Source organism: Cyprinus carpio, chromosome A13, assembly GCF_018340385.1.
Source record: "Cyprinus carpio isolate SPL01 chromosome A13, ASM1834038v1, whole genome shotgun sequence".
NCBI classification, from domain to species: Eukaryota; Metazoa; Chordata; class Actinopteri; order Cypriniformes; family Cyprinidae; genus Cyprinus; species Cyprinus carpio.
The window spans coordinates 26432783-26456825 of NC_056584.1; the positions used below are offsets into that span (position 1 = coordinate 26432783).

Below are 24043 nucleotides of genomic sequence, written 5' to 3' on the forward strand. Positions count from 1 at the left end.
CTTTAGTTTAGCTTAGTTTAGTTAATTTTAGTAATTTATTTTTGTTATTTTCAATTAGTTATTTTAGTTTAGCTATTTGTTTAGCTGTTGTTCAGTTATTTTGTTATTTTGTTATATTTTATTATTTAATCTGTTTTATTCAATTTTTTTTTAAATTGATGTGATGATAAAAATTTTTTACCTTAGTGAACATTTCATGCATATAATTTTTTAGATATTTCCATATATTTATTTTTGGATTAATCCCTGTGGTTCAGAGCTTAATTGTAAATTCACTGACTCGTTTTGTGCATCTCTCTGCCAAATAGGTGTGTTCAACTGTGGACAAGTTGGCCAACAAATTATTACCGTGTTTCTAGGTTAATCTGGCCTTGTTCTGTGCGTGGCTGCTGTTCAGTCCCAGTCAGTTTGGTGTTTTAGACACAGACAGTCCAGGTGTAAATGACCTCCATATTTCAGAAGCAAAGCTATTGAGTTGTGGATTAAAGCATCTTCTAAAGGACTGCTCGCTAACATGAACATTTCTCTTACGCTGCTGATAAAGCTATTGAATGTATATTTGTTGTTGGAGATCTGACAGGTGAAACGGCCGTGTGACTCTCTATGGTGTTTAAGTTATAGTATGTGAAGTGGCCCCACATGAGGGGGCACGTTCCTCCGAGGGGCCCCTACATCTGTTTCTCAGGAGGCATTCATCACAATCCAGAAGCGTTTTCCTGTGTTTACTTTCATCCACTAGGTTACATTTTCTTTATCTTATTTACATGCTCCCCCTGCCGGCTCACTACAGAAGACCTCCAGAACACCTCCCCTGAAGCACAAGCCCTTCCTGACCATCCTGACCAGACTGGAGTTTGTGAGTACAGCAGTTATCCGACCTCCTTTTTTGCTTTGGAGAGTCTTGCGGATGTTTGTTCCAGAAAAGGAAATGCAAAGCCACACTTATAACTGCATAATGCGTACTATCATTGACCTGTGCACTGCGCCTTCTCTGTTTTAGAAAAGGATGGGAAAGGGTATGCAATATGCAATGATAAGTCCTTAAACAGTAGTGCACTGTACTGTTAGCACATTTTTTTGTGTGTGGGTGTAAATTCTGTAGAAATCAACTATATTGCCTTTTTTATGGCCTATACCTAGAAACAAACCCATTCAGGTTTTATGTTTATTTTTATGTTTTAAGTGTCAAAATAACCAAAATAGGAAAGAACCACATTATTTTTCATATTTTATTTTAATATTTAATTTATATGTATCATTGTATCTGTCTTTTTATTCTCTCTATTATTACTAATCAAAAATCCTGGATGGGACAACCCTTAATTTTGGCGTATGTTTGGTTGAACAGAGAACACTGCTAATTTACTACTCCATGTGTCAAGCTTAGTGCTCCAACCCCAACTCCGTCAGGCTACTCAGTGTGTAAGTTGTTGTGTGGTGTGTGTGTGTGTGTGTGTGTGTGTGTGTGTGTGCGCGCGGCATCTGAAGTGTCCATCACATATCAAAAGCCTCACTGTCATGTGAATTATGCTGAGGCTCCTCCAGGTCCTCGCTGTTTCAAGTGTGGGCATTGAGAAGGGCAGGATGGTGGGTGTGTGTGTGTGTGTGTGTATGGGTCTGGAGCGCCGGTCACTTCCGGCTTTCTGGAGTCCGTCTTTCTCCCAAACATCCCCCAAAACTGAAGCTAAAGTGGCGTGTTGTCCTCAACCCCCTCCACCCCGCGCAGCAGATCAAAGTGAACGCCTTCTTGCAAAGGGGAGAGAGCCACAACTTACACGAATCCAGCGCAATTAAGCTCCCCGCATTTTCCATTCCACTCTGACGATCCTTTATTAGATTCTTTCTAACTTACAATGAACCTGAAGAGAAACTAGCTGAACATGAATCTCAACATTTAATACCATTAAGCGGGACACGGAGTGCGCGGATTATTCCACACACACACACACCCACACACACACACACCACACACACAACACACACCTTTGCGCGTCATTGTGACGCAGTGGGAAGTAAAACCAGCTTAGCTCACTGCTCAGGCTGCTGACACAGAGCATAACCAGCCAACCATCCAACAAAAACGATCCGCAGCGTCGCGCGGCAGACTGATGAGGATAACTGAGAGATACAACACACTGAAGAGGTACACAGAAACACAAAACATTCACGGCGAGAGGACGGAACCACAGGCCTTCAGAAAACAAACAAGAAAATCCCATTCTCATCCATCCATGCCACCCATCATCCTGGCTGCATCATCCACCCATCCATCCATGCTTCCTCCTCCAGCCCCTTATTTTTCTTACCATCCTAACCATTCCATCCATCAGGCAGGTATCCACCACCCATCCATCCATCCATTGTCTATCACCCATCCATCCAGGCGATCAGGCCAGCCAGCAATTGTTCTTATCGTTCTAAAAGCCATCCAGCAGCATCATCCAAGACCATCCATCCATCCCACCATCCATCCATCATCTATCCACCCATCCCTCCATATATCCACCATCGCAATCATTGTTCTTCGTTCTACCTATTCCATCATCTCCACCATCCATCCACCTAGCCAGATTATTTTTCTTATCCTTCACCTTCCATTCATACGATCCATCATATCACACCCATCCATCCAAAGGCCACAAGCACCTATCCATCCTATTGTTCTTTATCGTTCTAATACATCCACGAGCCAGCGATCCACCCGTCCCCAGGCCCACCCGTCCATCCATCCATCCAGAGAGCCATCTATCCCATCCATCTAGCCAGCGCTCTCACCTACCATCTATTCATCCATCATTCTACTCTACCATTCTTACATAAATACTATCCATCTCTCTATCTATCTATCTTCTATACCATCTATCTACTATCCATAAATCGTATCTATCCATCTATCTTCTCCCTATCTATCCATCTATCTATCTTCGCATAAATCCATCCTTTCCAGCCATCAGCCTCCTTGGTCTACCATTCTTTCTATCTATCCAGGCTATCCATTGTTACTATTCACTCCATCCATCCCACCCATACCTCCATCCATCCGATTCCATCCACTCAATCTGTCAATTCCATCCATCATTCTACCATTCTTTCTATCTATCCATCTATCCATTGTTCTACCTTTCCATCCATTCATCTAAATACCTTGTTTCTAACCATGCTTTATATAGAGCTATCTATCCATACTGGTCTAGAATGACGTCCCTTCCATCCACTCCATCCATACATCCCTTCTTCAATCCATCAATCATGCTGCCCATCAATCCATCAGACTACCTTCCTTTCTACTCATCTGTCTTACTATCCATTGTTGTTTCCTTCCATCCATTCATCCATCCATGTACATACCATTCTTTCCATCTATCCAGCTATCCTATTGTGCTACCATTCTCACCCACCCTCCATCAGTCATCATTTTTCTGTCCATCCATCCATCACATCTCTACCCTTCGTTCTACCTCTCTATCCTCTAGTCCATTGTTTTCTTGCCATTTCCCTCCATCATCCCTCCATTGTTCGACCATATCCTTTTCTAGGGCTAGCTATCTATCCATCGCATCCATTGGTCATGCCTTCCATCTCCCAAAGCTGGTTCCGTCAAAGTAGCGGGATCCATCCGTCATTGTTTTAAAATGCACCGGGGTACCATACTCGTTCCGATACCTTCTTCTGATCAATCTATTGGTCTAGCCACTTCCAGATCCTCCTCCTCCTGTATCCCGTCCATCTATTGTCTAAAGGTATGAAAAACAGAATTGCGTATCCAAGTGAAGTTACGGCATGTCCATCCACTGCCGCTACTCTTTGTGCTAACAGGTGACAGACCATGACCGCTAACACGGAACCGGCGTTCCTATGAGGCATCCATGGCAAATGCCATGCGATTAATAGGTCACCAGTACTAGCTGTCGTTATAGCATTCTGATCTTATTCTGGTCCTTTTCCCCAGGACCCACGAGAAGCGCAAATGTGCTGTTTCAAACATTTTACTGACCTGGTCACTGCAGAAGTCTATCAGTGAAGAAGCAAACACTACAATCAGCAGGTACACTACAATCAGCAGGTGCACTTACAATTAGCAGGTCTTTGTGCTACCGAATCAAACTATAACCAGGTCCCGTACGCTGAACTGTTAATAATGATCAGAAATACAGCGTCCCCAAAGTTTAAAGCATCTGCCAGAAGAAACTAATATTCTGCAGTCACATTTCTCTCTCTAACACTGATGCCTAGAACGCTGCTGAGGCTATATTCGAGCGGGGTTGCGCGCGATGGTTCCACGCATGTTTTGCTTTTGCCGCCTGCAGATTTGATGTTGAAATTGCACAGATGCTTGAACATATTGAAAGTTTGCCATGCAGATATATTCATCAATCGGATGAGGTTAAATCTTTTGTATGGACCAAATGCAGAGTTAAACGTGTACATGGATTCCTCCTGCACTCCTCTCTCGGCATCCAGAAGGGCACGTATTGAACCGCGTGGAGGAACAATGGAGGTATTTTAGTCTTTGTGTCGTTCTTCTTTATTTCCCAGTAAGGTTAAATGTCACAGTCTAGCGCCGGCCCTTTACATATGATAATGAGGTTGGTGGTTGTGTGGCGGGGTGGGGGGGCGTAGTTAGCGGGGCAGCTGTGAGCAAATTCGCTAACTCAGCCCCCCAGTGCCTGCCAACCCTTTCTCCTCAACTTTCACCTCCTCCTTTCCTCATTCCTGTTGTCTTCTTATGGGTTCCAGCCAGTTGTTTTGGATCATTTGAAGACTTTTCTTTCCATAATGAAGCAACTAAAGGCCTGCACTCAAGCAGTGGATGTAGGAACAAGTGTGGATTGTACATCAAGTGGATTTATGAGCTGTTGGGAGAGTGTTTTAGGTATGTTAAATGATTCTCAAATCAACTGAACTTGTTTGTCGCTGTTGAACGTGTCTATTGGAGCCAACAGCAATGCTGAAGTCCTGATTTGACTGTGTGTGAAATAATTAAATGATGTGCAGAAAGTGTAAATGATGTTCACTGACAGCGATTTAATAGATTAAGTGCTAGAGGGTGTTTCTCCACTCGTGGCATCTGTATTTCATCACTGCTTATTTACATGAGTTGAGCTCAATGAAAATCTCTGGCTGAGTCATTGTTGCAAATTGTTGTCATTTGCGAATGCTTCATTATACTAAATTTTGTTGTGTATATTTTGTAAGTGAATTAGTTTTTAGGGTTCACGTGTATAGTTGGTCAAGGGCACAGACTAGTTAAGGCAAAACAATTGTTTTTCATGCATTGGTCGATTTTGAGCTAGTCTTTCAGACTAGAGGAAAGAAAATTTTTGGAAATGTGTGCAAGTAATGCATGTTGAATTAGATAATGTCTCATTTGCATACTCAGCTATAAACTTGTAATATAGCTGTCTTAATGTACTGTGATTAATCAGCTGGGGAAGTATGTTAAGATCTATTAGTCACAGTTTTTACCCTGTGCACCTGTAGTGTCTTTCCTCACGTAGCTGACTGTGCAGTCAGCTGATCTGAGATGCTCAAGACTGAAGTACATGACCCTGCAAATAATATCATCCCAACTGCATTGTGAAGTAGGTAGGGAAATATTGAATTATTATTGTACATTTTACAAAGAAAATGTGATGTACAAGCAAGCAGCAATGTTGTAGGTTGATGTCTTTATTCATGTGATGATGCTTGACTTAGCAGTATTTTGGGGTTTTTCTGAAGCTGTCTCAGTGTTTGCGCTCAGTAGACATTATTTCACTGTGATGTGACAAAGTGCACTTCTTCTGACTCGAGCTGCTGCAGATCCCGCCGTGACCCCTGTGATTTAATGCATTCACATTAACTCTCTTCAGTAGGTCAGTTCCTCTCCAAACCCTGTGCTTTTTTTTTTTTTTTTTTTTTTTTTAAGCATGCATGAGGGACAAATCCCATGTTTTTATGAAAAATAATTGAACTTTATGTTCAGTTAGTTGTGAACTTTAGGTGTAGCAATCTAATTAAAATTTTCAAAATGGCCACTTACAAATGTTTCAGTCAGTATTTATTAATATTTTATGTTTTAATTTATTCATATTTTAAAGAAATCAGTTTATCAATAACTATTAACCTACATTTAGTACCAATATAGCTACCCCCACCCTACATTTTTTTTTATTTTATTATGTAATGTAATTTTTTTCTCATTTATATTTTAAGAAAATAAATTTAACTTAAACTTTGGATTTAAATAATATTTACATTTACTTTTATAAATATATATAACTAAAATATTAAGAATATTTAACATTAATAAAAAAACATTTACATAAAAACTGTTTTATATATATATATATATATATATATTAAACGTTTATTTTATGCTAACTTAATTTTTTAATTTTGTAATTTTATTTTTTACATTTTTATTATTTTTTAATCAGATAGTTTTTTACTTAAACTGCAGATTTTTTAAAATAAATGTTTAAAGTGTTTTTTATTTTATGCTAATTACATTTTTTTTAATGTTATGTTATGTTTAATTTTTTTTTACATTATCATTTATATTTTAATACTATAATTTTTTGATTCAGTTTTTATTTTAATAGTTTTATTTTACAATTAAATTTTTTACATTTATTTTTTTTTTTATTATTTGTTCTTTTAACTATATGAAAACTCTTGATAACAGTGTTGTCAAATTTGCTAAACTCATAAAACAAATGTAAAAGAACCTAGCTCATGTAATATTAATTTCAGGCTCTTGACAGCTTTCTGATGGATAAGCAGCACCTCGTTTCATTAACCGTTTGCAAAGATGGACTCCAGAACCTCTTTTATACCCCATTTTGAGTAAAGTGCTTTCTCGGGCTCGTTCACTGGCGGGTTGTCATTAGGGAAGGCGGCCGGTGGGTTTGTGCGTCCAGTAATGGCTGGCGTGCAGTCGGTGTTGCTGTTATATTGTTGTGGCCTGCTGAGGCATATCGTCTTTGCCAGCCGCACTGTTATGAGAGCTTTTCCAACGCTGCCACAACAGATGGTTGATTTGAAAGAGGCCCACCGAGGAGCTCGAGCCATCAGATGTCTCCTTTAGAGAGGCCAAGAACAAACACGAGCCCCTTCAGTCGAGACGCTCCGATCCACCAGCTGTACAAGATCAAAGTCAAGGGTATGAGAAGTGAACTGCTCGGAAATTATATATTTCATTTGTGTGTTTTTGGAAACATTTTCAGATCACAACCAAAATGGGATGCAGATCAAATCTCAGAGCCACAGAGACGTCATTCAGACTTTTAGTCTTGTGTATCTTAGACGAGTATTACTAATTTCCATAGTCCATATTTGTCTACCTTATACCGTAATTGTATTTTATCTTTTTTTCTTTTTTTTTTTACAATGTCAGCAGTTTAAACCAGAGCAACTGAGCTGTAACTAAAAAAAATTACTCATATATAAAAATCCCCAATCAAATCAAAGATTTAAATTTTATTACATTTTTATTATATTTATTTATTTATTTATTTTGTACATTTCTTAAAAATGTAAATTTATTATTAAAATGTTACTTTATTATTTCATCTACCTAACAAATAAAGTACTTGTTTTGTAAGGGTATTGTGTCTATAAGTTGGTTTGTTTTTTTTAGTTTAGGTTTAGTTTTACATTGAGAGCAGTGCATAAACCAGAGCTACTTAGTAGCTGTTACTGAATAATACTTACTTATGGCTATTATATCAAAGAATTTAATTTAATTTAATTTAATTTATTTTTATTTAATTATTATTTAATTAATTTAATTTAATTTAATTTAATTTATTTCCCAAACATTTCCATATACAGGTATAGATGTGTATTTTACATTTTATACTTTAGTTATTGGCATTGTATTTTATTGCATGTTCTTGTATTTTTATTTCATTATTTCAAGGAATCTATCTTATATAGGGTATTTCTCGTAATTATTATGTGTTTATTTTTTTTTTTTTTTTTTATGTGTTTACATTGTCCTCTGCGTACATGGTATTGAGTGACTTCATCTATGCTCACAGCCGAGTTTTGAGTTCTAGCCTTGATCGAGCCGTGGTGAGCTGCTTCGACATGATGTATCCCGCGGATTACTTCGTACTCAAAGACACTGAGCATAAAAATACATGAGGGGGGGGGGGGCCTGGGGGGGGTTAAAAAAAAAAAAATAGCGCGTGGCGTCACACACACATGCTGGGGGGGGACACAGTGGTTATTCTTCTTTCCATGCATGCCACTATGATTCTACTACAGAATCCTACAGGTCCTCAAGTACGGCCATGAAGCCTAGTATTCAGGAAAAGTGCGGCTTGAAAACACTTTATTTTTATTATATTTGAGTTCAAACATTTTTCCTCGAGTCTCTTTATATTGCTTGTGCTCACTCTTTACCATTTCGCATAGGCATTGCCTTCATTACGATTTGCTAATGCGAGACTCCAACTGGGTGCTCAACAAACCTTCCATGCACTTTGTCTTGATCTCCTTCCTGTGGTTCAAGGCCTTGGCACAATAGATTATGAATTTACACTTCTGTTTGAGTATGGGAAAGTGAATGAACCTCTCGCCTCATTCTTCATTTCTCCGATCCGTGCTTTTCCATCTGTCGTGGGGTGTGGGGTGGTGCGCGGCCTGTTTTATGTCATAAAGACTTCTCATCTCCATGATCAATACACATTCTCCCCAACACAAACACAATCACTGACCCATCATGGACCACTCATCATTAATTGTTTCATCAATTGATTTATCAAACATCTACTACACATGCCCACACAAACTCCACAAGACCTGCACACAAAACTCCCTCCTCCTGCGCAAACGTGCGTTTGAAGACGCACACCATGCAATAATTAATACTAGAAATGTCTCTCAATAATTTTCCACCAAGCTCTATAATTTAATTTTTGAAAGTAAAGAAATGAAGAAATGTCTTAAATTTATAGTTCCACCAAGCTCTATAATTTAATTTTTGAAAGTAAAGAAATGAAGAAATGTCTTAAATTTATAGTATTGCTATTTTAACTGTTCCGTAAAATAATAGCAGTAGTTATTATTATTATGTAATTTAACTTATCTGTTATGTTATTGACTTATCTAATTTTTTTTTACAGTACAATAGTTTTATTGCAAAGTTTCTTTGATTAAATTTTTATAATTGAAAAAGAATAACAAATTAATAATAATAATAATAATAATAATAATTTTTTACATTGTTGCATTTTGATAATATAAATGTTAATAAAAAAAATCTGAATAGCAATTTAATAGAAATATTTAAAATATATATATTTAAAATGTTTTTATTATTGCAATAAATATATTTATTGATTGATACAATTTTTTTAAATTAAAATCTTTATCATTCATAATAAATTAATTAATTAATTTAGTAATTAATTACATTATATAAACATTTAATTTAATTATTTAATTTTAAGTTAAATTATATAAATATGATTTTGAGTAATAATAATAATAATAATAGTAATTATTACTATTATGATTATTATAAAAAAGTACTTTTATTTTATAATACAATTTAAATATACAAAATATAATCAATATTTTAATAAAAAAAATAATATTTTAAAAAAAAACAATAATAATAAAAGATAACAAAAAAAATAACAGACTACTGGTTTCTCTTGTAGATGCTCCATGTCTCCTTGTGAAGGCTCCCTGGCTGTGAAAATGTGGTTCCTCCAGCAACAAGATGTCCTGGTGGGTGGGGGGTGGAAAGGATAGATGGCTCTATACAGCAGGAAAAAGGGCCGTGTCTTCAGGGATGGGTGCTTTAATATGGGCTACTGGCCAGCAATTTCATTTGGACCAAGGATAGATGGCTCTGCTAACAGCCCATTTCTATTTTCTGTGGAAGGAAGGATCTGGGGATTTGAGAGGGGAGCGTTCCAGCTGCTCCGGGGCAAACCGCTGACACTGCTTTGGCTCTAAAACTTCAGAAGTTCTCTTTGTCCTTAGCACAAGTCTTTTTTAACATGCTTCTTGTTGCACAAGTTGTCAATGTGTTTGGAAACGTGTCTGAAGTCAACTGATAACGCGACAGCATTGCCGTTAGTGTGATTATCGTCTTCTACAGTTTTTTGTTTTTTCAGATCAATTATTGTCTTGGCAGGTGCAATGTTTATAGTTGATTACCTGAATAATAAAACATCTGGGTTTTTATCTTAATTATTAAAATTATGTAATAATTGCAATAGTAAAATATTTATTATTATTACTTAATAACTAAAAAAAAAAAAAAAAACTTAACTTAATAAAAAAAAGCATTATAACAATAATAATTAATAAAAATAATAATAATAATTATTATACTGTTAAAAAACACATAAATAAAACATAATGAAAAATGATTATTATAATTATTATTATTATTTATTATACTGTGAAATATTACATTTTGTAATTTTACAGCAAAATATTACAGTACTTTCAGTTTTTGTTTTTATTTAATAATAACAATAACAATAATAAACAATAATTATTTTAAAAAAAATTACCCAAAAATATAAAAAGTAAAAAAAGGCACAGCAAACCTGTTTTTAATCACATGACAGTCGTATTCTTTAATTTTATCATTGAAAAAATAAAGAGAAATAGTTATTATTATCTGAAAAATCACAAATACATATCACCAAAAAAAAATTTGGCCTAACTGTGCAGCTGTACAAACAGGCACAGCAAACCTGTTTTTAATCACATTTTAAATAGCTATTGCAATTTTTATCTGAAAAATCACAATTACATTTCCTCCAAATGGTGCAGCTCTGTTTTAAAGTAACAGTTTCCTTTTCTGTCTTTGCAGTGACTGAATGTGCTGCGTCTCTGCTCTCTAGTCTTTATTTCCTGCTCAGTTTCTTTATTGCGTCTCGGCTCTCATCTCTTTGATCATATGATCCGTGTCGATCTGGTCACTCTCCCTCGTCGCTCAAAATGAAAATTTCTCTCTGCAACTCTTTCAGCCACCAACTGTTGATGAGCGAAGGGTGTGATTCCCTGCAAAAACTGGCTATTAAATTCCCAGCGGTGCTCGACACAATTTGACTTCAAACATCACGTGGACCCCTCCCCTAATACACATAAAGCTCCACAGACAGCACGCTGGTGCTAATTCGATTGTCATAATTAGAGTGTAAGCCTCACCTTGACGCCTCCCCGTCGAGAGGCCTGAGTTATGAGCCGCGGACAAAAGAAAGGTGTGTTCCAGAATCCCTTCCCAATACCTAATAATGAACTTGGATGATTGCATAATCTGCACTTCGCCCCCAAACAAAAAACAAACACTAACTAATAACAACAGCTCGGCAGAGAATCTCTACAAACTACCCCAATAATAAACAATAATTAAAATAAAAGCCTCACATTAACTGGCCTAACGGTTTAATTGCCATATTTCACCTCGCCTTAATCTTTAAAATTAAATAAACTTTCCATAGTTTAATGTTTGAAAATTGAGAAATTAATTTAAACATACAAAATAAAAATAAAATAAAATAATTATCATATTATTTTCTGAAATACTCAACTTTTTATTATTGTCATTTATTTTTGTAATTTTACAATTGCAGTGTAAAATAAAATAATTATCATATTATTTTCTGAAATACTTTTTTTATTTTACAGCAAAATATAATTTATGATATTAAATATATGCATCTCAATTTGTTTCTTAGTCATTCTAATATTTTTATCTAGTAGTAGTAGTGGTAATAAACAAACATATATATATATATATATATGATATATATATATATATATATATTATATATATAGATATATAAAATATTTCAATAATAATTATTATTTTTATTGCAAAATAATACAAATATTATAATGATAATAATAATAATAATAATAATGTATATTATTACTAAATAAAAATATAAAACAACAACAATAAAAGTTCCATGGTTTAATGTTTGAAAAATGAAGAAATTAATATAAATATGTTAAACATAAATATTAGTTTGTAAATTGTTTTGGTAATTCTACAGTTGCAATGTAAAATAAAATTATTATATTATTTTCTGATATATATATTTTTTTATTTTACAGCAAAAATATAATTTATAATATTAAATATTTATATATTAAATATTAAATTTCTCAATTTGTTTCTTAGTCATTTTAATATTTTTATTTAGCAGGAGTAGAAGTAGTAATAATAATAATAATAATAATAATAATAAAATTATAATAGCAGTTATAATAATAATTATTATTATTATTTCATATATTTTCAAAATTTTGGCCAAATTGTGCAGCAAATTGGGAATTTTTGTGTCGCCTCTTTTCTGCTCCTACAAGGCTGTGAACTGCTCCGCTGAAGCAGAAATACGAGTGTTTGTGGAACCGGAGATGCCAGTGTCTGGTTACCGTCTCCCGTTCGGCATTTCGTTTCTCGTTTGGACCACAAAGTGAGGAATTTAATAATCGCCATCCGAATCACCTCAAGGTTAAAACAACGGCCCTGAAGTGTGACTGAAAGCAGAGAAGTAGTTTGAAGTGGTGAACTTGAGCGAGGTGTAAATTGCTCGTGCGTGCTGTTTTGTGTTCTCAGATAATAGACTGTGAGCTCTTTATTTAACCTGAATGAGGACACAAATAAACATCGTTGGTTAAAGGATGTACATGCTAGCTGAGTTTGAAAAGGAAGGTCTCCCTGAATAGGTTCATTACCTCATTTTGGCATTCGGCCATTCATTATTTATGAAAGCGCTTTAGTGCCTTTTCATGCTGTAAGTTGTCTGGTTATAGACAGTGTTATTTTAACTTAACTGACTGCTTCTTGCCAGCCACTTGTTATTGCAGTCATTGTTGAAGAGATCTTGCTGTTGCTTACATTTTTTTTTTTTTTTTAATCTGATGGACTAATAAAGGGATTTTTTTTAGTCCTGATGAAGGCTGAAATGCATTAGCACAATAAAGGACTGAAAAGTTTCTATTAAAACTAAAACTAAATCTATTAAAAATATTTTTTCTTAACTGAAATAATGCTGAAATTAAATATAATACAAATATTTTATGAAAAAATTTGAATTGGCAACTGACTAAATTAAAAACGAGTTTAAGTTGATATACTAAAAGTAAGTTGCAGTATTCTAAAATGACTTAATAAAATTAAACTGAAATAAAATTAAATGAAAAGTAAATAGAAATATATTAAAAACCTATTAAAATTAGAGATGCACCATAATGAAAATTCTGGGCTGAAATGCCATAAAATTTCAGTGCATCCCTAATTAAAATGTCATAAGAGAATGACTAAAATTTAAACTAAAATTGAAATAAAAACCTAAAAATATAACAATAAAAGAAACAAGATTAAGTTAAAGATGAATAGTAAAAATTACAATTAAAAATAAAACCAAAAAAATGAAGAATAATAGTTATGCCCATGCGCAACTTTCTGCTACAGTGCCAAAATATCTACATTGTGATTTATTTTAAACTAAAAATAACTTCAGCTTTAAATGTGCATTATATGATGGCAGCTATAAAATAAGGTTAGACTTTTGTATCAAACAACGTGCTAATGTTTACCTCTGGGTCCAGCGATCTCGTCTGAAGCAGACGACAGCGGCGTGTCATTTTAAAGCTGGCTGACAGCAGCAGGTTCTCCTGGTGACGGCACATTAATACTCCCGCAGCCTCTAATCAGGCCACCGTGTCAAAAGATTATTTTAAGACCTGGCGAAACGGCACCAAAGACACGAAACCGGCCCAGCCAGCGACAGAAAATGAGTTCATTGCCATAATTATTCTCGCAGAAGCCTCCCCCTCCACCTCCCCAATTTCATTTCTTTGGCCTTGGAGGTTGACCAAAGATAATGACTGCTGAGCTTTGTGTGTGTGTGTGTGTGTGTGTGTGTGTGTGTGTGTGTGTGTGTGTGTGTTAGACCTCCCATCATTAGCTTCCTTCACACACACAGAAGGCCCAGTCAGAAAAACAAACCCTGCACAGGTCAAGGGTTGTAGGGATGATGTTTTTTTGCTGACCACGATGTTGTGCTGCAGTCAGGGGCCCCTGTAGAGAAAGACACGATGGAGAACATTTATCACTGTCTGTGTTCTAGATAGGGACCACCGTGATGTCTAGTGTATGTGTGTGTGGCAGATGTTTATTCTGTGCTTGAGTTTCCTCTCTCTGTTTCTCTGTGTTTAAACGAGCCTCCAACCTCCATCCGATCTGATGAAGATGCATCTTGATTTAAAAAAATAAACCTCTTCTTCTCTTTTACATTTTACTAGTAATGCATAATATATTAATTTTTGTGCATTGCTAGTAAAATTATTTATTTATTAATTTTATTATATATATATTTTTTAACATAAATATCTCAATAGCGGTCAAGATTGATATATGTTTATTAGCAAGCATTAAATATTTAATTGTTTAAATATTTAAGTTTTTTAAAACGCTAATAATTTAATAATAGTTAAATGTAATCTTTAGCAAATCTCAAAATGAATATTCATTTTTATGCTATACATTTATAATATTGTGATGGCTTAATTCAGTTGTAGCCAAAAAAAAAAAAAAAAAAACTGTTAATTTTAGTTTTTGATGTTTTATTTTAAATTAATTTAGTAATTTAATAATGCATTTATTAATTGTTTTAATTATACATTTTATTCATTCATTCACTTTAGTACAACATTAAAATATAATAAGTTTTTATGTCGACAATTAAAATAATTAACAGCTTTTTGTTAATAATGAACATGTATTTATGTACAGTAATAAAATATAATAATTTTTATTAAAATAATTAACAGCTTATTGTTAATAACAAATACTTATGCATGTAATTTTTTATGTACAGTGATAAAATATTAAACATTTTATGTCAGTCATTAAAATAACAGCTTGTTGTTAAAAATGAACACCATTTATTCATTAATTTTTGTACAATATTAAAACACTTTTTTTGTGTATCGGCCATTCAAATAATTAACAGCTTTTGTTAATAATTAACCTTTTATTTATTTGTTCATTCATTCATCCATGCATTTATTTTTGTACAATATTAAAATATAATAATTTTTGTCAAACATTAAAATAATTAACAGCTTATTTTTATTTGAGATCATTTTAATATCACTGCAAACATAAACCCAAACACAACATTAATTCATTCACAATATTAAAAAATGAAAACAATATAAAAAAAAAAATTTTGTATATTAAAATAATCATCAATTTGTTCATAATTAACTCTTTCTTTCTTTCTTTCTTTCTTTCTTTCTTTCTTTCTTTCTTTCTTTCTTTCTTTATTTCTTTCAATAATTACTTTTTTTAAATATTTTTAATATTTAAATATAATTTTTGTCTGTTGTCTATTAAAATAATTAACAGCTTAGTAATTATTAACATTTATTTATTTATTCATTTTAGTATAATATTAAAATCTAATAATATTTTTGTCAACCACTGAAATAATCAACAGCATATTTTTAGACTGAATTTTACTGTAGCTTAATCTTGAAACCCACCATAACAACATATTATTATCACCTCTTTTATGAATAACTGCTCTGTGTTTTTCATCATTATAATACTTCTTACGAAATAATCATCTAAATAAATGACTAACATTGCCAGGAGAAAGTGTTTTAACATCAAGGCCTTCACAAAAAGCCTTTGGAAATCATTGGCAGGGTTTAGCATGTGGTTTGCTTAGATGAACTGCTCTGTGAAAACATCGTTTGGATTTAGGCGTTTAGATTTGTAAAGAGCTTTTGGAGAAGAATCTTTCTATTGGAATTCAGCAGCTTATTCTGAGTCTCATTATATTGAAGGAAACACTTTTAATCACACTTCAGTAGTCCTTGAATGTTTTGAGGACAGGGTTTTTCCTCAGTGACCCTTCTGCTGTGTGTGTGTGTGTGTGTGTGTGTGTGTGTGTGTGTGTGTGTGTGTGTGTGTGTGTGTGTGTGTGTGTGTGTGTGTGTGTGTGTGTGTGTGTGTGTGTGTGTGTGTGTGTGTGTGTATCTTAATGATTGTGTCAATGTGAAAAGGGATTACGTAATCAGAGCTCCTCTGTTTTGTCCTTGCTCATCCTTTTAGAAAAGCCTGTTATTTCAGGAAGCACTTTTGCTGCTGCTGCATTTCAATGCGAAAACAGTTAGTTAGGTTACAGCACTGGGATCCAAAATCCTGCTCTTTTGTATCATTGTGAAGGACAGTCCAAGGGGAAGCTGTCTAGGAAAAGTCAATGCGAGTAAACCAATGCAATCAGAAAATGACATTAGCTGTTCTCGGTTTCTCATTTTAGCTGTTCTCATATTAGCATAGAAATTGCACAATTTATTATTGAAAAGTTCGCTTACAAAAATGTATTTTTAGCCTGTTTTTGGACATTCTTCAAGTTAACATGTGAGACCATGATTTCTTCTTAGAGATGAACCTAAACGATGCCATTAAGGTTTTCAAAGAGGGTTTCTGTAGTTATGATAGGCGTTTGTTAAATTATATGGAAATAAAACAATATTTTGACTTCTAAAGACTTTTTTGTCTATTCTTAATGTCTTTTAAATTAATTTGTGTTCCTCCCTGCTGGAAAAAAACAAAAAAAAACAAAAAAAAAAAATGGCTAAAACCAGCCTAAGCTGCTTGGCTGGTCTTAGCTGGTTTAAACAGGAAGTAGCTTGTTTTAGCTGGTCTCCCAGTCTGGCCAAGCTGGTTTTAGCTGGTTAGTCATCTGGTTTCCCTGCCTGACCAACTAAAAAATTGGTCAAAACAAAACCAAACTAAACCAACAAACAAACCATCAATGACTATGCATGACCACCAAAAAAAACCACACCACCACATTATGCTTTCATCATTCTTTATTATAATATTATTTTTATTTTTTTCAGCAGGGCAAAAATATTGTGAATTATGCAAATAGATAAAAAATAAAGACTCTCTTTAATTTAATAATTTTTTACCAAAAAAACAAACCTGTAGTTGCAGGTCATCTCAAAATGTGCTTGTGCAAAAAATAAAGACTCTCTTTGTATGCCAGCTGTGAATTTTGGCCAAACCTGTAGTTGCAGTCCAAAAAAAAGATTTTCTCTAATCAAAACAAAATAACCAAACCAAACCATGCAATTTAGTGTTTAGTGTTTATTTGTAATCTCTATATTTAGTGTTAAAACAACAGCATGTACATTTAAGCTTATCTTGAAGCGGCCCACTTTGCCCCTCCAGATGTTGTTTGTCCTGCAAATATGAACAGTACATCACAAACTGAACCATGGGATATGGCAAATGCAGTGAAGATGGGATGTATTGTGTTTTTTTAGGAGTTGTGAAAATTAAATGAAGATTAGTGGTTCAGTTCAGGAAAAGGGTCATAGCGTTTACATTGTAGGTCAAGCTATATAATGGATTTAGCAGGGTTTTTTTGTGGACTCATAGCAATGTCAGGTCATGTTACATGATTCTTTATAGCACATATATATGGATGCATGAATATGGCACAAAAAAAACACACATAAACAATAAAAACCACCTTCCCAATCCACAAATGGTGAGTTGCACAGCCGAGCAGAAGTGAAGTTAAAATGCTGGAGTCCGTACTGGGAACCTTTTAAGCCTTGTCTATATATGTGTGTGTGTGTGTGTGTATATATAAATTATTATTATAGCCTATATATATATATATATGTATATATATATATATAGTATATATGTATATATATATATATGCTCTATGCATTTATAGTTGTGCATGTAATATATGCATTGCAATTGATGGCTCCAGTACTCCAGTGCAAATAATTGTGGCATGAAAGTGGCATGTTCTCCTTGCCTAATACATAATCCAGTTTGAAAACCACTGAACATTCCCTTAGGTTTGTCTTTCTGTATGGCTAACAAGACTGATTTGAACCCCTATTTGGCCATTGGAAAGCAAGAAAGCAACATTTCTGAAAGATCTCTTTGTGAGGAGACCTTCTTGAAGGAGTCATCAGGCCTGTTTCGCCTTACGCACCCTGCCACTTATCTAACAGTCTTCAATTGTTCAGTGGTCATAAGGAGGTTGTGAGAAAGGCATCCCGCTGTTCTCTCTGAAATCCCGGAAGAGTATCTGAATAAATATATTCTGCCATTCTCTGTGAGATGCCTTAATGTGCTTTTGTTTTTCTCCTTGCTCCCAACAGATCACTCTCCTCCAGCTGTCGTCCTAAATTAGCTGAGCTCTGTGAAAGGAGAGCTGTTTCAACTGACCCCTTCTGCTCCTTGAAGCTCCAGCCAACCGTGACACCCAAATGCTGCCTGTCTTTCATCAAACCGGTCACTTCTGGAGAAAAATGGACTTGGAGTGAAGGGGCGGCCCTTTATGTGGGCTGACTCCCTCTAGGACGACTCTGGAACTAGTTGAGATAGCTGGCCTGGGACTCAAATGGGTGACCTATGACAATGTAACCGATAAGGGGACTTGATTTCTCGCTTTCCCAAGCAGCTGCAAGCAGGATATGAGCTCGAGCCGTGAGTATCGGCGTTAAAACGAACCTTCCGTTGCTTGAGGCCTCCTCTAACGTCATGCAGTCATCTGAGGAATTGTTTAGCAGGAAGCTGAAAGCATTGAATGGGAGTATGGGACATCCAGTGGGCAACATGAAGGGCAAGCTGGAAGGGGGTGGCAAAACGAATGGGACGCCTGCTATGCCTAAAATGGGGGTGCGGGCCAGGGTGACGGACTGGCCCCCGAAAAAGGAAGGTTGGGAAAGCCGAGGCGGACCCAACTACGAGACCGTCATTACGGCCTTTCAGAACGGACAGCCGGACCAGAGTGGGGAGATCACGGATTTGGGTGAAGCACCATTGGAGCCTGATTATTCGGATACAAAATATTCCCTGAGTGACCTTTTGAGTCGATCTCCATTGAAGGGACTCCATCCCATTCGCCAACGGAGTAACAGTGATGTGACCATCAGCGACATCGATGCGGAGGACATAATGGACCAGAACGCTGTCAACCCCAACACTGGCGCCTCGTTGCATCGGGAGTACGGCAGCACATCCTCGATTGACCGGCAGGGTCTTGGGAATGATGGGTTCTTTACTATGTTGCGAGGCTATCGGATTGACAACTTGGACCATCGCAGCGCCCCACCTGCCGGCTTCCCAGAGCTCCTTCGCTATGACACAACCCTCTCCCCAAGCTTGCAGACTGCTGCACAAATAGCCCGCGGTGAGATCGTCCGCATCTCTGGCTACGACTACGTGGACAGCTCCCTCATCTACAGCCGGGAAAGAGAGAAGTCCTTTATGCATCGTCTCAAGTCGGAATCATCCGAGACGTCGCTTTTCAGGAAGTTGAGGACTATTAAGAGCGAGAACGACGGCCTGCGGCTCTCCACTGAGCAGGACGACCGCCGGCCGCTCAGCTTCCAGAAGTGCTTTGCTCACTATGATGTCCAGAGTGTTCTCTTTAACATCAGCGAAGCGGTGGCCAATCGCCTAAGCCTCAGCCAGAGGAAGAACACCACCACTGGAGCTTCTGCCGCTTCCCAGTACCAAGTCCCAGGAGGTGGACAAGTGGGTGGGAATACAACTGGACCTACATCCATGTTCGAATCACCGCTAGGAAGTCGGGAAGACCTCAATCCCAAGGAGAACCTGGATGCGGATGAGGGGGATGGGAAGAGCAATGGATTGGTGCTAAGTTGCCCGCATTTTCGCAATGAGATTGGTGGAGAAGGGGAGAGGAAGATATCTCTTTCCAGGGCCAACAACGCCACCTACAGTGCTGGAGTAGAAAACTGCTCGTTCGAGTCCTCCTTGAGCTCCCACTGTACCAACGCTGGCGTGTCTGTACTGGAGGTGCCACGAGAAAGCCAGCCAATCCACCGGGAAAAGGTCAAGCGGTACATCATCGAGCACATCGACCTGGGAGCGTATTATTACCACAAATATTTCTATGGGAGAGGTAAGCCTTGTCATTCTCCATGAAAAACAAGGTTGATTCTTGTTTGTTAAGCTCAACATGAAAACTAAATTGACCTTTCATTCCTGATTCTATTCAAGATGATTCATCAATGTATGTTATTCCAAATTGTTAATGTTTACAATCTTGCTCGGCCTCTGAAGCATCTTTCCTCTTTAGCTGATGTCAACAAAGGTTGTGTTGGTGCTTTTGGAACTCTGGCATGGACAGAGTTATTTTTGCGGCTGAGTTTTTTGCATATGCATTCGTAGGAGTTTCCCTTTCAGATCAACCACAAAACTTTCCACTCCCATCTGCTCTTTTATGGGATTGCAATCTCACACTAATTTGCCATTTAGTAAATCTGGCCCTTAGTATTTTCATAGATAGGATCTTCAACATACCAGTGTTCCAAACCTGTACGAGTTTGTTTCTTCTGTTAAGCACAAAAGAAGATATTTTGAGGAATGTTGGTAACATTTCACAGTAGCCATTGACTTCCATGGCATGGAAAAAAATATTGAAAATATTGAAAGTCAATGGCTACCCTCAGCTTATTGGTTACCAACATTCTTCAAATTATCTTCTTTTGTGTTCCATATGAGGGAGAGTAAATGGCAGAATTTCCACATTTTCAGGGATGAACTTTGCTAAATGACAACAAAATACTAATTAGAAACTGAAAACATAATTTGTTTTGCAGTGTAAATTATTTAAAATTGTGTGCATTGAAAGTATTAGATGTTGGTCTGATGATTTAGGGATCGTGGGTTTTGTAAAGCATGGGGTTTGTTACACATTTTGAAAGGAGAAACACTTGTGGCAAGGATTGAGGTGTGAGAATGTTCTCCTGTCATTGGCCTGTGATTTGTCATGTGAGAATAGACAGGGTGAGGTGCAGCTGTTCCCCTCTTAGGAGCCGTGTTGCATAGAGAGGCGAGACGGGATCCCCTCCTCACTGCTCTTCATTAAAACACCTCAGTGTGTCTGGGAATGGAACAAGCAAATGATACCTCAACTTATATTGCACAATGTTGTCCGTGTTTGACTGAGAAGGTGTCAGCGTCTGTCATACTGCTCTTTTTTTTTTTTGCATGTCTGCACATCTGCATAGTCCTGACAGGATTGTGTTACCCATTCCTAAGCTCTGGAAAACAGCTGCTCCAACTCTTGCCATGCAGAAATTTGTTTCTTTCCTTTAACTAAGCTGGATAATGAGCCGCAGCCTGTGGGTGAAAGCTACGATTGTGTCCTGCACGTTCACGGGCTTTCCAGCCATAGCGAATGAGCCAATTACAGCTCAGCTCAAATGACAATAAATCATGTTAGCCAGCTCGTTCTATTGGGTAATAGATAATCATCCACTGTGCCGTGTCGCCAAAGACCTATCCAGCAGATAGAGAAGAGCTCAATTTCCTTCATTTGTGCAGGGTTATATTTGACACTGATTAGTCCTTTGCATTTAACTATTTATTTTAAGTGCCATTTAAAGAGGAAAGGAGTTTCAGTGTGAAAATCAAAATTGACCCATTTGGCCGCGTGAGCTATTAGTTCATTCAAAACTAGTAGCCAGATATTGATTTATTTACTTATTCTTAGGCTACTCTTGTTGGTAATGCAGCTTTTCTAATATCTAGCTAATAGTTAACAGTAATTTTTAATGTGGCTATTGCAGCGAAGAATAACTAAAATATTGGCAAATGGCAGATTTAAAAAGGAGCTTTAGCATTTGTTTTTCAATTATAATTCAATTGTAATTTAATGCAGAACTTTAAACTGAATGCATAACTTGAATATATAAAATTGAATGAAATTGAATGCATAACTTCAATTTAAATAAATATAACTTCAATAAAAACAAAAATAAATAACAACTAAATAAATAAATAAATACCAAATTAAATAAAAAAAATACATTAAATGCAATGCATTACTTGAAAGCGTAACTAAATTTAATTAAATGGAATGTGCAACTTTAAATTGAATGCATAACTTTATATCAAATTAAATGGAATACATAACTTGAATTCATAACTGTGCATTTAATTCATAACTTGAATGCATAACTTTAAATTTAATTAAATAGAATGCATAACTTGAATGCATAAATTACTTTAAGATGAATGTTGGTTTTAAATTATTTAATACAGAAACTGATTTTATTTTGACAGTCTGACATTCCCGACTTCAAACTAACAGTCAGAGTCCATTTAACCTTTCATAGCTGATCATCACCCCATCATCGTCTCTAGAGGGACATGGAAAGGACAGACCTGTCAACATGTCTCTCCCGAGAGCCACTATCCCCTTTCACACCTTGCTTTCCATGATGCTTTTATCACTTAGGGAGAAGTACTGATTCCATTAACTTCCTCTCCCGTTTTCCTCTGTCCGTGACCAAGATGCTGCATGATCGGGGATGCAAGACATGACATGCCCACTGAAAGTCTGCATTAATGCATGACTGTTATTGATACTTCATCTTGTTAAGAATCATGGCTCAGCTCACTGCTTCCCATTGGTGACACAAACTGATGTGTCTAGTTACATTTCACGCTTTGTCTTTTTATTAGGTCAAACAGTTTAAGGTGGTCATAGTGTTTTTTTGAAAATGTTTACTGGTTTGTTTCCGGTCCAAGGTGGTCTACCAGGTTGAAACCACTTCTGAAATGACTTTTCCTTTTGGCTCAAATTCGAAATCCAGTTTGAAAATCTCATCATTTAACTTTTTGTTTTGTTGAATATCTTGTCAAAATGTCACGTTGCAAAATTAATGTTTGTGTTTTTGACTTGTTGCCATGGTAAAACTATCTTTAAATCTTTCATATATCTTATATTTGTGTTTCTCCTCATTTATAAATCTTTTTAGTTAAAAAGACTGCTAAATCAATACATGTACACTACTGGTCAGAAGGTTTTTTTTTTAAATGTTTTTGAAAAAGGTATCTTATGCTCTCCGAGGCTGTGTTTATCTGATTAAAAAAACAGTCAAAATTGTAAAATATTATTACAATTTAAAATAACTGTTTTGTATTGGAATATATTGTAAAAATGTAATTTATTTCTGTGATCAAAGCTGAATTTTCAGCATCATTACTCCAGTCTTCAGTGTCACATGATCTTCAGAAATCATTCTAAAATGCTGATTTGCTGCTCAAGAAACATTTCTGATTATTATCAATGTATCAATGCTATCATAACTTTATATTAGGTTGTGTTTGCTTTTCATTCACATTAAGTGAGCTGCTCCATCCCTGTTAATTTGTTTTTAATTTTTTGCTGTTGTTATCCCACATATTTGAGTTTTGCATCATTATCCTTATATTTTCCTCCATGTCATGCTATAGTACACAGTGTCCATCATGTTGCATAATTTTGGTCCAAATGCATGTTTGTCTCTAAAGGGGCTTACTGAAAAGGATATCAAGAAGAAAGAGGTTAAGCTTCGTCTGTTGTGGGTTTTATTTCTGTTGTTAATCTCTGGCGGACCCCTATGGTGCAGTGAAATCAGAGATTATGGTTCATATATGACACAAATGTGTCTGTGAGATGTGCTCTGAAACAGACTACATCATTGCCATGTTGACATTACAGATAACTAGAAGGACATTTAACTTTTTTCCATTATAACGCAGAATTATTATTATTAATTTTTATTCATTTTATTTTTTTCATTTCATTGCATGAAGCATATCAAGAGCATGTCATATTTTATTCCAACATCAAAACAGAAAATAATTTATAAAGTATTTAAAATTAAGTTACTATCAAATTAAATAATTTATTAATTTATTTGTATGGAACAGATTATCAATTGTAATTAAAATAATGTCACAATGCAAAAATCTTAATGGTCCTAAAATAAGCTTAGTTTCTAAATGATCATTTTGATGATGATTTATTATTATTATTTTGGATGAATATAAAGAAACCTATCTACTAGACCATGTCATATTTTACTAAAAAAAAAAAAAAAAAAAACCTTGTTGTTGTTGCAATGGCTGATCCTAATAATTGGTTCTAAATTAAATGTCATTTTTTTTAAATGCAAAATATAATATATAGTTTTCAAAAAATTAAAAATATTTATTACTTTACAC

General features: G+C 35.5%; 1 protein-coding gene across 1 annotated transcript in view; it reads left to right on the forward strand.

The window, feature by feature from the left end:
- Window positions 1-4682: 4682 nt before the first annotated feature.
- The window catches only part of LOC109103547 (signal-induced proliferation-associated 1-like protein 2), a 95552-nt gene continuing 76191 nt past the window's right edge, over window positions 4683-24043 (forward strand). Inside the window, exons 1-2 of the mRNA XM_042769530.1 lie at window positions 4683-4873; window positions 18175-19946. Of these exons, the coding sequence (XP_042625464.1) occupies window positions 18557-19946 (1390 nt within the window). The 5' untranslated portion in view covers window positions 4683-4873; window positions 18175-18556. The remainder of the gene's footprint in view (window positions 4874-18174; window positions 19947-24043) is intronic.